At 35.5% G+C, this 12,436-nt stretch overlaps 1 protein-coding gene and 1 pseudogene across 1 annotated transcript in view; both read left to right on the top strand.

Moving 5' to 3' along the window:
* The window catches only part of LOC116292126 (proprotein convertase subtilisin/kexin type 6-like), a 124,807-nt gene that overhangs the window by 1,699 nt on the left and 110,672 nt on the right, over positions 1 to 12,436 (top strand). The window contains exons 2-3 of the mRNA XM_089031253.1: positions 9,482 to 9,586; positions 11,662 to 11,751. Coding sequence (XP_088887379.1) covers positions 9,482 to 9,586; positions 11,662 to 11,751 — 195 coding nt within the window. The remainder of the gene's footprint in view (positions 1 to 9,481; positions 9,587 to 11,661; positions 11,752 to 12,436) is intronic.
* LOC148910610 (uncharacterized) lies at positions 5,626 to 6,824 on the top strand (annotated as a pseudogene).

The raw sequence follows: 12,436 nt of genomic DNA on the forward strand, positions 1-12,436 counted from the left end.
CCAGTTTGTTTCGGCCAATTTCCACTTCGCGCAATTCCATGGTCACGAAGAGCTGTCGCTAGCGCTTAGCAAAGTGAACGACATGTTTCATGAACTTAAGTGTTAGCCCCTAAATTACAAACAACCATAACTGAGTTTTTTTCATAATACTGTACTGTACCTTAAACAAATAATGTTTACACCAGCGATGTGAATTTTGTGATTTTTCATAGCAAGAACAAACCACTGTATTGTACGTACGTAGTCATGCAATGTTGTTCTACAGTTTGCGAAGAAAAAAAATATTTTGAGTGAGCAATTTTGCACTTTATTGCTCTATTTTCTAGTGTTACTGTTTTCTAAGAATAAAATGTACATTTCGTGATCAATTATGCACTCTTTTGTTAAAATTCTACAAAATGAGGCCTAAATAAGTAAAACCTCTATCAAGCGGTCAACCTCTATTAAGCGGTCACTTGGCTAAGTCCCGTGGGTGACCGCTTAATAGAGGTTCGACTGTACTTAAGTTATGTTTTTATAACCGTAAGCCTTTTTTGTCGTAGATGTGTATATCCGCAAAATCCATAAGTTAGCCATGCACTGACTTCGATCAGCATAAAAGTTGTTTCATTGCTCAATATTATATAGGTAATGTTTGTTTGACTTGTGTTTACTAAAGGCTGCTTTTAGCATTCGAACTTTGGTTTTCGTAGGATATAGCTTACTAATTAGTTGCTCCAAGAGTCTGGTCTGAAATCATTTTTAGTACTTTTGAAAAAGGATTATTGATTTAAACAACCAACATGGCTCTTTAAGCTTTATATACGAGCACTTAAGCCTCGAAGCCGAGCACTTAAGCCTCGAAGAGAGGGCATGCTTGTAATTTGGTAAATGTAAATGTATACTAGCTGTTGCATATTGCAAGTAAAGTGCTGCGAGTAGGCATGAAGGGTATTTATGGTTGCTGTATAATGTTTATCTAGTGAACTCCCATAATTTCTGTTGGTATGAGATCAACTATTTGTCATTATCAAGTTCATTACTGAAATAAGCATTTATTTAAACATTGGGGTGTAAGGGTGGTCTGGTGGATGTTTTGGATTTACACATTTTTGTTGTGTGTGTTGTAAGATATTATTTGAGAAAGCAATAATTGGATAGGAGAAAAAAGTTGAACAACTTTATTTCAAAAACGACAAAGATAGACCTATAAAATACAACAGTTTGAAATGCTATAATTAATGGATTGCTTGTGGCAAACCAGTCTTAAAAAATGCGTCTGGTTTTTTTTCCCTCCTCGACAAAATGGAAAAGTTGCGCAATATTACCCATATATGGATTGGATAACGTGTCTAACTTTACTGTGAGTTCACATGCAAGCTATTGTGGAATCGAATCGTGCATGTTCTTTGAGGATATGTGGCCAAAATTTTATACCTTTAGCCTTTTATCGGGACATGAGCAAAGTCCATCATTAAATGAAGTTGGCGACCTTCATTTTCATGCGGTAGACTTTCATCGCGGAGTTTTACTAGTAAGTCATTTATTCACATTCGTGTTCACTGATTCAGTGAGATTAAATGCTATTAACGAACATACAAAGCATAAAAAGGTTTGATGGAGTTTTAATTTTGATTTGAACGAAGACTAAAATAATTTTGTAAGGGCAATCAACAAGCTTCAATGCCACGACAAACACTTTTAATAACAGTCAACTATATGCAATGATTTCTTCAATAAAATGATAAGCGAGAAAAGAAGAACTTGAAAAAATACTAAAGAACAAAAAGAATACCAATTCCGATGGAATCTTGAGTAAAAATCAGCCTAACTTACCATATAAATCAAGTGTTTGTCAATGAACTCTGAACTAGGCTTTGATCGATATTATTAGGCCATAAAGGCTGTCTCGGTCAACAACTTGAAGATTTGCTCTAAAAAACAACCAGTGATATACAAACCTGAATAAAGACAAGCTGAATGATATTTCTAAGGAAATTCGTAGAAAAAGTTGGCTTATTTGGGTACCTATTGGGTACTTATTTGGTATTTCGGTCAAACCAGAAGCTAAACTCGGAACTTTGACCTCCAGAATACAATAAGTAAAGGAATTTGTAGAAAAGCTCTCGTCTTATTTCGGTGAGTAAATAAAAACTTTCTGAGTGAAATACACTCACTAATTAGTGCTGAGTCAATTTGGTGTTGTTTCGATTTGATCCCATAGTCAGATTAAAAAAATTTTCCCCTAAAGTTAGGTATTACGAAGTATTTTCAAAAAATGAAATAAAGCGTCTTGTTTGGTATAAATGTTAAGGAGATACTGTCAATCTGGAATTTTTCGCATTATTGATTCTTAATGTGCTTTACGAATATAACGATGAATTGTTAAGTGATAAAGTAGATTAAAGTTACGAAGGGAACAAAAATGTTTTTAGTATTCTCTTGAATATTTCCAAAGACTGCGATGTTTTTATATCTGGTGGTAAACGGTTCCTTAGTCTGGGCACTGCTACGGCAAAGCTACGCACATCATATGACTTAGTACGACATGGAGATTGTTCTAAAATTACTCCACGTGTGGCACTCCTTAGCTTACGAGTAGGTTGGTGTATTTCAAGAATATCACTCATATAGGATGGAGCGATAGCGTTTATAGCTTTGTATGTGACGGTTAAAAGCTTAAATAGAGTTTTCCGATTTACCGGTATAAACGCGGTTTTGGCACTAATAGTACCAGACGATAATACCAACTTTAAAAGTTCCAAATTATAGCACCTTAAATTCTCTGTTTGTTGGTTTAAAACAGAGATAAAAAGGTATAATCTAAAGGTCTGGGGAATAAAATTTTGCTTTTTGGACTAACTATTTCGGGATGGATCTGGAGGAAAAATATCTTCTCTCATGCATGTGTTGGCATAAATGACATTTATTTTTCCTTTTAACAAACATTTTTTTAGTCACAAGTATCAACATAACATATTCTTATCAACACAAGTACATTTGTTATCAGCACCAAGCACACCTACTGCGTAGCTAGATATATATTTATTTAATATAGCCGTTAGCATATGATATGATAACGATATAGCGGCGTCAATTTTATTTACCGTCCAAATTCATTGAAGAGCATATTCAGTAAAACGTTATGACTTTATATCATTTGAAGTGTAAGCATGGACATAAAAGCTAACAAGAAAGCTATACTGGCAATGAAGATTTAATAAGAATGAACATTAACAATATTTATATTTAATCTGCATGTGCGGGTAAACTCGCCAAGTTACAATGAACAAAATAAACTAAAACCCAGGACGTCGGTTACATTGTAACTTACTGGTAGTTAAATACCACTTAACGTTCACTGAGCTGTCTGTATTTTTGTTATTTTATTCATTCGAACTTGAGCTGGAATCAGAAATGGTATCTGCCCATTTTTTAATGGCCAGTCTTTTCGTCTGGCTGCATTATTTTAGTTAGGACATTAGTACGTGTTGCCAAGCCATCCGTACCACCTTGTGCATCAACAGAGAATCTCATATCGTTGCTGTCAATATCGAGACGAAGAGAAGGTGTGTTCTCGTCGTCATTCCGTCTTCCGCGGAAGATTCAAGGTCGTCATCTGCTTGGCTTCTGTCAAATTCTTCCTCTATGTTCGTGTTCACGTTATTAGATTGATTCGGTTGACTGGATTATTGGTACCGCGATTGATTGAAACGAAGAAAAGGGAAGAAAAAATAATATATTATTTAACTACACAAACTATTAGCTAAACTTTATGTTTGATGGTGTCGTAGGTATAGTAACAGTAAGAGTAGCAAAAATCTCAGCACAAAATTTGAAACCTTTCTTCATGTGTATAAAATATTATAGTCTTTATCATGATGTTTACCTTTTCAACAGCAATTTTGCAGCTCTTTTTCGAACTCTTTCCGTGGCCTTTTTGAAACCAGAATCTCCCGCTTTAGAGTAAAATAGTAAAAAACTTCTCCATTTCTTTGGAGGAACAACACAACAGCTTTGAAATCTCTTTTGTAAAGCCCCATTGCTTTTGTTGTCAACATATTTTCTACTGGAGTTGCTCGTAGACGCGAACACTTTAGAAGTGGTTGAGACATCTCAATGCTAAATGCTAATAAAAACAGTTGTACAAAACATGCACATGGACACCTGAGCATTATGTGTACACAAGGCACGTGAATATTGTATTTTTCACGACTCAGCGTTTATTAGCAAAATGAATTAAAGTTCATCATAATGAAACGAGTTTTATAACGTGTATTTGAAACCTGAAATTTGAACATTATAAAGGTTACGAAAGAGAATTCGAAGCCTGCTACAATTCTTTGACATCGATCAAATTTAGTTGTGCAAACTGCAACTGTCATTACATTTGAGTTCCCCATGACTGCACTTTGAATTTTATTATTAGTTTAAATATTTAAATTCATGCAAAATTTGACATGCATCCAACATTTCCTGACCGTGAAGACTAAGATCATCCTAAAGTAATTATGGTTCCTCCACCGTTTCCTTTATTTGCATATCTGACGATAACGGTTGTTGGTGTTTGATGATATCATATATCACCTCCACCTTTTCCTACCTTTATTTGTAATCCTCTTGTGATAATAACAAGCCTGTTCAACATCGTGGAGCTATTGAATTTTCCCGGGTTTGATATTTTCAAAGAATAACGTTGCATTATATAATTTGTACTTAACTTTTCCATGGATACATGGCATGCTCAATATTTTTTGAAAATAATGATAAACACGAGCTACAAATAAAGCCATTTGACACATGACATGCAGTAACTAATATATATTATAACATAGGCAAGATATAACGCGTGCTCTGATTGGCTAATTTGCTATGTGAAAAAAATGGATATCCCATAGAGATATCCCATAGAAAATGTTTTTACGGTGAAGGTGCGAAAAATTCACCGTTGGTTCGCTAGCTGTAGCAAATAGCAAAGTGTTTCGTGACTTAAAACTAGAAATATGGCTTCTTTTCCATCTAACAAAGATTATGAGCTTCCTAATTTTGATTTTGAGCAAAACATTGAACCCCCAGTTAATAAACAACAAAAACCAGAAACAAATTCACAAAGATTCGCTAACTTCAACGAAAACGAGTTGCAAGATATCCTCACTGATAAGCAGTCTGCCAAGACCAAAAAAAACACAAACTGGTGTGTTTCCACGTTTAAAGGTAAGAAAAATTAATTAATAGCTTTTATGAGATAAAATGGCATGACCTTTTGACTTAGTTAAAAATATAGAAACTAGTTTTCATGAAAAATATTGTTCGCGAAAATGTCAACACAGACAATAAACACTAACGTGGCTTCCGTAAGTTGTGTTGTAGACAGCTATCACTCTCAACGAGGAAAATTATAAAATATTAAACAACAATCTTTTCGTATTTCTGCTTTATTTTTATTGCTAGCAAACTGTTTACATATTTTTAAAGCAGTGAATCGATCTATCGGCAAAAATCTCCTAATTCACTAAGTAATGAAATAAAACGTGTTTTCAATCGGTTTTGCACAACAGCTTGTTGAGTGCGGTAATAATTGCTCGATAACAGGTAAGAAATACAAATTAATTGTTCTTAACCTTTTTCAAACCTTTATTCTTTTAGCATGGTGCAAAGAGAAGCACATTCAGACACCTCTTGAGAAGATGACGCTTGGTCAACTGGATGCAAATCTCCGCAGGTTTTATCCCGAAGCACGAAAGACAACCGGCGAGATGTACAGCAAGAAAACACTCCTGGGCTTCCGACATGCCTTTGAGAGATATATGAATCAGCCTCCTTTAAACCGTGGTTTGAAGCTCTCAACTGACCCAAGGTTTAACCGTTCAAATGAGATGCTTGATGCCCAGCTAGTTCAAATGAAGCAAAAAAACACGGAGGATACACAACACAAACCAGTCATAGAAAACCAAGATCTATTGAAGTTGAAAACTTCCAAGGCTCTCTCCCTTAATGATCCATGGAGTCTGTTAAGGAATGTCTGGTTCCATTTGATCTTGTTTTTCTGCCGGAGAGCAAGAGAAGACCAGCGAGAGCTAAAGATATCAAGCTTGAAGTTTGAAGTTGATGCAAGCGGGCGACCCTACGCTACAATGGCGCACGACGATCGAAGCGACCAAGAACCACCCGGGCGGCATAAATGATGTAAACTCCTCAGAGAAAGAAGCTCGAATGTATGAAACTGAGTATCCAAACGACGGCTACAAAGCTCTGCGCTTGCATTTGTCAAAGACCAATCCAAACTGCGAATCCCTTTGGCACACTACAATACGAGGCCTTCGACCGAACAACTGCACCACTGTTCTGAAGTGCTGTCCCAAAGTCTCACTTCCTCAAGCCAAGCGATTGTCCCGGGTACTGTTCATCTGAACACAGCTGTTAAAAACAACAATGTGGTTGTAGAAGTTGCAAGACAAGATCCGGCGAGCCAGTTTGGCTCCATCTTTAGCAACTGCACAGTTCAAAACGTTCAACTGGTCATTCACGAGAAGTGATCGCTGATCTATCGCAACGGGTGTAGACCATGAACATAACCTCTGTGATTCATCTTCTTTTAGACTCTCATTTCTCCGCGAAGGCTTTTATTGACTTTTTTGATTATCGCGGTCTTTTTCTTTTAGAAGAGGAGCTGTATAAACATACTTTGAGCTTTCTTGATAGTCAACGGTAAATGTAAATTTCCTTAGTGTGCGCGCGCACATTTAAGAGAGTTTTGACATGTGATCGTACGAATAAAACATTTTTCAGAGAATTAAAGTCGTTATCTATGTTATAAAAGCAATGGTCCATAATGAGCGTGCATATATCCAGTTCTGGAAGCACTCGAGCAGCTAGAGATGCCCTCGGCTACGCCTCGAGCATCTCTTACGCCTGCTCTCGTGCTTCCAGAACTTGATATATGCACGCTCATTATGGACCTTTCCTTAAATGTTTTGCCGACTAAAAATGATGATGCATGATTTTAGAAAACCAGGATAAATCAGTAATTTTGAAACCATGTCTCAAGGTTAAATAAAAATGGCATACTAAACTCTATTATTTACTGGTATTCGCATTACGAAATAAGTTGTGACTTTTAACTAAAACGTAACTTGAGGTTAAAGTTTTTTTGGTATTAAGTCTATGGAACTAATAGTGCCAAGGCCGGTAAATCGGAAAACTCTAATTCGATCCTTTTGGCAACATTTAACCAATGAGATGATTGAGTATAGGTGTCGAAATTTCTTTGCTCTGATGGTAATGCGAGCAGCTGCATTTAATATACGTTGCAATTTGTCAATGTGCTTAATCGGAATACCAAAAAGGAGGCTATTACAGAAATCAATTTTGGAGCACACAAAAGCGTGAACTAGTTTTTCAGTGGAAGTTTGATCTAGATAGTTACTGATTTTTCCAAGGTTACGTAGTGAAAGATAGGACGATTTACATACATTAATTTGCTTAGTCATGACAATTATTGGATTACTTTGAACAAAATATCACACTTGGTTACTGGTGAGTAAGCAATAATAAATTGCCAATGCCTGTTTTCTTCCACTGCCAACCCCATCCTTCATTGTTACATTAGCATGTGCCAACTTTAATAATTATTATAGTGTAATGAGTTATGACCTATTAAGCTCACTTAGCGAAATGCCGAAGGCAGACCACCAAATAATAAATTAATTATTGCTAGAAGACACTAAAAAATCACAATATTTTGTGATAGCCGAGATCATTAATTGTTTTACCATTCTAATTGTAATTATGCTTTTTTTTTGTATTTTGGCTCTTTTTGCTGTACATCAAACCGGTATCCGGTCTTTTCGCTACCTTGCACTTTCGCTACTTACCTAATAGGTAATGATTCGCTACTTAATGGAAGTCGATTTGCTAGTACATGTAATAGAAGTCGATTCGGTACCTTATCTCAAAATGTTAAATATCACAATATCAGGAATATATATTACATAAATATTAATCAAACCAAATAAAGTAGCAATACTGTGCTACCTCGAGGTAGTGAATGGACTTCTATTACGGTAGCGAATGTGCAGTAGCGAAAGTACAAGGTAGGTGCTTCTCTGATCAACTTTCTGACTTGCTTTTTTTGGCATGGATTGAAAGACCTTTGATAGTGAAGTAAAATATCACTTTCCTTTTTCAAATATAATTTTTCCTTTTAAAGATATTGGAGTTTAAGAAATGGCGGCCATTTTTCCTGATGACGGCATATTATCGATAATAATTGAGCAGCCTAAGATTATGATAAGCTATATCTCAGCTCAGTTTCAATCAAAGTCAATCAAATTTAGTAGTAATATTAATAGTACTCTAGCCATTCGTCAAGCTTAACTATAGAGATAAGTTGCCATAGAACATGCAGCCTTGGTTCCAGGTCTCCCCTACCTAAAATTCAGGTTTTTGACATTTCTACCTTAACCCTTTCAGTACTAGAGGCTAAAAGGGTCCAAAACAGGCTCTTCCTGGAACATAATTAGCCAAGGGTGTTTTTTATTTCTGAATATCAAAATGAAAAACTTATTTATCAGTAGATGTTGATATATTTTTGATATATAATAACACACATCAAAGCAGTCGATAGAATCTGATTAGTTAATGATCCAAAAAAAAAAAAAAAAAAAAAAAGCCTACATGTTTCAACACATAGAAATGACTTAGGGTACAGGTAATTGAAAAGCAAAAATGTCTTTCCACTGGCCACTTTTGGCCGCTCTAGCAAAACCGTAGCATTTCTGGTTGTACTCTTTTGGCTGCTGTAGTAGTGAAAGGGTGTGGAATAAGGATAGGTTAAAATATCTGTTACGGTCATACTGTAGACAAAAATTTGGTTAAACAATTTTCTTGATGGAATTGATGAAATCGATGGAATTGATGAAAGGTTAAAATCATTGTTAGGGGCCTGTATGCCATTGTGTTGCCATAGCACATGTGCATTTTCATATCCCATATTTTGAATACAAATACACTGCAAAGTTTGAATGATATTCATGAAATACACAAAGATGTACTAAAATCTATGTTGAAGGAAACTGTGAGCTGAGTTTTAACATAAACTTGATATCTTTCAAGCCAAAAATGCTAACAAGGAATGGAAAAAAACACCAGTTTTCTTCTTTTGTAAAAGTACTTAATCATCATGTGTTTAAAAAGTAAAAATTGGAGACATTAAAATTTCGTGGCACTTTAACTAGTAGGGATGCCTTTTGGAGCACCCAATTGTGTACTCTTGCTCCACATGGTTTAAATGAACGGCAGAAATTCAATTCATCCAAGCTTATCTGATTAAATTGACCTTGGGTTTAGAGCAGCCTCCAGTTATTTTTGCACTTGTATTCTTTAGACAATTGCATTTCCTCATTTTTATTTAGCTTAAATATTATATTTGGTATTTGATATTTTGTTTCTAAAGCCTATTGTTTTAAAGCCTACTGATCGAAGGTGTCATTTGTTCTTATAGCTGTTTGAGGACTATCACATATATAAAAGATCTGAATTAAAGGGATGGTCAAACAAGACTGACATATCGACTGAAATTGACAGAAAGCTGGATTTGGAATCAAAGGTACTATTTATTTATAATGTTTGTTTTTTTTTCGAAAATTTATTTATAATTATTATAGCTTCTGCTAATAATATATATGTGTGTGTGTATATATGATATATACATATTTTAGTAATTATTCGCCAAAGGTGCTGTCAATATCGTTGGAATATTTACCAAGACGCAAGTCTTCGAGCATCAAGGTACATATTCCATCAATATTCAAAACACTGAGGTGAATAATTGTTTCAGTATGTACGGACTTGCCAACCCCTAAAATAGTTGATAAAACTGTTTTTTTACTTATTTATATTAAATGTAAAAACCGTGTCATACTGCAACCATATATTGAACCAAGATTCTTGCACAACTACTCTTCCTACATCTTAATTCTTGTCATCGGCTCAAACTTACAGTAATAATAGCAAACAGTTTGGCAAATAACAGCAAAAACAACATTTTGAAGATACTTTCTTTCAATGCAAGCTGGTTGGACAAAATCAAAAGGGATATAGTAAAGTGACAAATTGCATTTAGGTTGAAGCTGTTTTCAAGTACCGCTGAGTGAACGAATCGCATCAATTTTCAATTGTAGCTTGAATAATTTTTATCACTGTCTTCTGTGATGTAATGGGATTCCTGTGGTAGCCTTGCTTCCACAAATAAAGTATGCTTCCGAATCAAATATGGTGTCCTAGTGTTTATAGTTTTATATTCGACTAGTCATCGGTAAACATCGAACTTAGGAAAATACTACATGGTGTCAGAAGTGTAAATGAATGATGGCAAAGTGACAAGTTACCTCAACCGAAAAATTTGACTTTGGAAAGCCAAAGCCAGATTTGTGGCCAAAGTGGGTCAAAAGATTTGACAGATTTCAAGTTGCTTCGGAACTGGACAAAAAGGATGGCCCAAGTCAGTTCAATGCGCTCATCTATTTCTTGGGTGAGAGAGCAGATGATATTTTCAGCACCTCTTTAACTGAAGATCAAGCGAAGATATACAAGACAGTGGTTCAAAAATTTGAAAGCCATTTCATAAAGAAAAGAAATCCTATCTTCGAGAGAGCCAAGTTTAATCAACAAATCAACAAGTGGTTTGGTATGGTACCCTTACTGAAGAATTAATCCTTGATAGACTGGTTGTTGGTCTTCAGGATGACAGATTGTACATGTACATGTATGAAAAACTACAGTTGAATCCAGGCTTAACCTAAGAAAGCTGTGGACTATGCAATGTTAAAGATGCCATAAAGAAACAGCAGAATGTCATCAAAGGAAAAGCAACTCAGATAAGTCAGCCAGAAGGAGAGAAATAGAATGTTGAAGTCATCCAGAGGAAAAAATTCAAGAAAATGAAAGAACATTCAAAGACATAAGAAACAGAAAAGCTCAGTCAAAATGCAGTAGATGTGGTAAAGATCCTTCTCAACCTTGTCAACAGTGTCTAGCGAAGGATGTAGCCTGTCATAAATGTAAAAAGAAAGGACATTTCCAGTCTGTTTGCAAGACAGTAGGAGAGGTGACTGAGGAATCATAACGGATCATAAGCCACTTGTATCACTTCTGGGCAGCATGGACTTGGATACCATACCACCAAGGATACAGTGGTTCCGTATGCACCTGATGAAATTTCATTAAAGTATTCAGTACATACCAGGAAAATATTCTGTTCTAGCTGATGCACTGTCAAGAGTAATCATTAGTAATCATTTAGTAACTCAAATACTCATGATGTCATCTGGCCGAATCCTCAGGAGGTAAAAAGTACCCCCTAAAAAGTCCCCCCCCCCCCCCCCCCCCCCCCCTCTCCTTTGGTTCCGAAGCGGCTCTGGAGCTGGATAATGTAGAACGCCCCCTCCCCATAGGGGCCTGGGGCAGCTGATGGGGCCCGTGATGTACAACTTTCTTTTGTATACTACTCATAACTATAGATGTGTAATGTCATCAAATTTCAGTCTACAGTATTATGAGAAAAAAAACGAAAAACAAAACAAAACAAAACAAAACAAAACAAAACAAAAAACAAAAAAAAAAAAAAAAACAAACCCGAATCATATTTAAAATGAAGGATAATGATTCTTATTTATTTTCCAGATAGAATGGTTTATGCAACAGAAAGTAAAGGAATATCAACTTTTCTCACCAAGTTTTAATGATCCAATGTTTAAGGAGCAGTGGTACATTGTAAGTGATAGGGCTTTTGTTTTCATTTCTCATTTTATCAAACAGTCAGATTAGAAGTATTTTTTTAAAAATTTCATGATATACCTCTATATGGTGGTGCTTAGCTCTTCTATAAAGACTGCATCTCTAAATTATGAATGTGCCATTGAAATATCTATTACTTATATAGATTTTCGTGCGCTGTGATTGGTAGAGTGAGGCTGGTAGTTATGTATCTATTATCGCTGCTAGCCGAAATAGTTATTGTTTGTTAATTAATCCTATATTATTAAGATTAATTGTTTACTGAAAAGGAAATCGCACCTTTTCCATGTTTTCCTATTTATTTCACTTTATTTTAATAACTTACTTATTTTAGTAACTCGAAAACAACATAGAGCCTACTGAACTTTGGATTTTTTTTCGGGTGCCTCAGAAAACTTCAATGGCATCGGCGCTTGCACAGCGTTTTGCAAACATGGTCAACTTTAACTCTTGGAAGTCAGAAAAAAATCATCGATAAATTTTTAAATCGGAGCGACAGACGTTCAGGTTAAGAATTTTGACGAAATTTTGCAAAAAAAAAAAATTGTTTGTGTTGATGTACGCCGACGGAGATCGAAGGCACTTTGTGACGTGGAATTTTGCAGGGAGGAAGCCTGATATTCCTAAAATATTTGGATGGTAGAGGATTTTTCAGGTTATT

This window comes from Actinia tenebrosa, unplaced genomic scaffold (genome assembly GCF_029948245.1).
Source record: "Actinia tenebrosa isolate PJP-AT-01 unplaced genomic scaffold, QUT_ActTen_1.0 PGA_scaffold16__25_contigs__length_10494907, whole genome shotgun sequence".
Classification (NCBI taxonomy): domain Eukaryota; kingdom Metazoa; phylum Cnidaria; class Anthozoa; order Actiniaria; family Actiniidae; genus Actinia; species Actinia tenebrosa.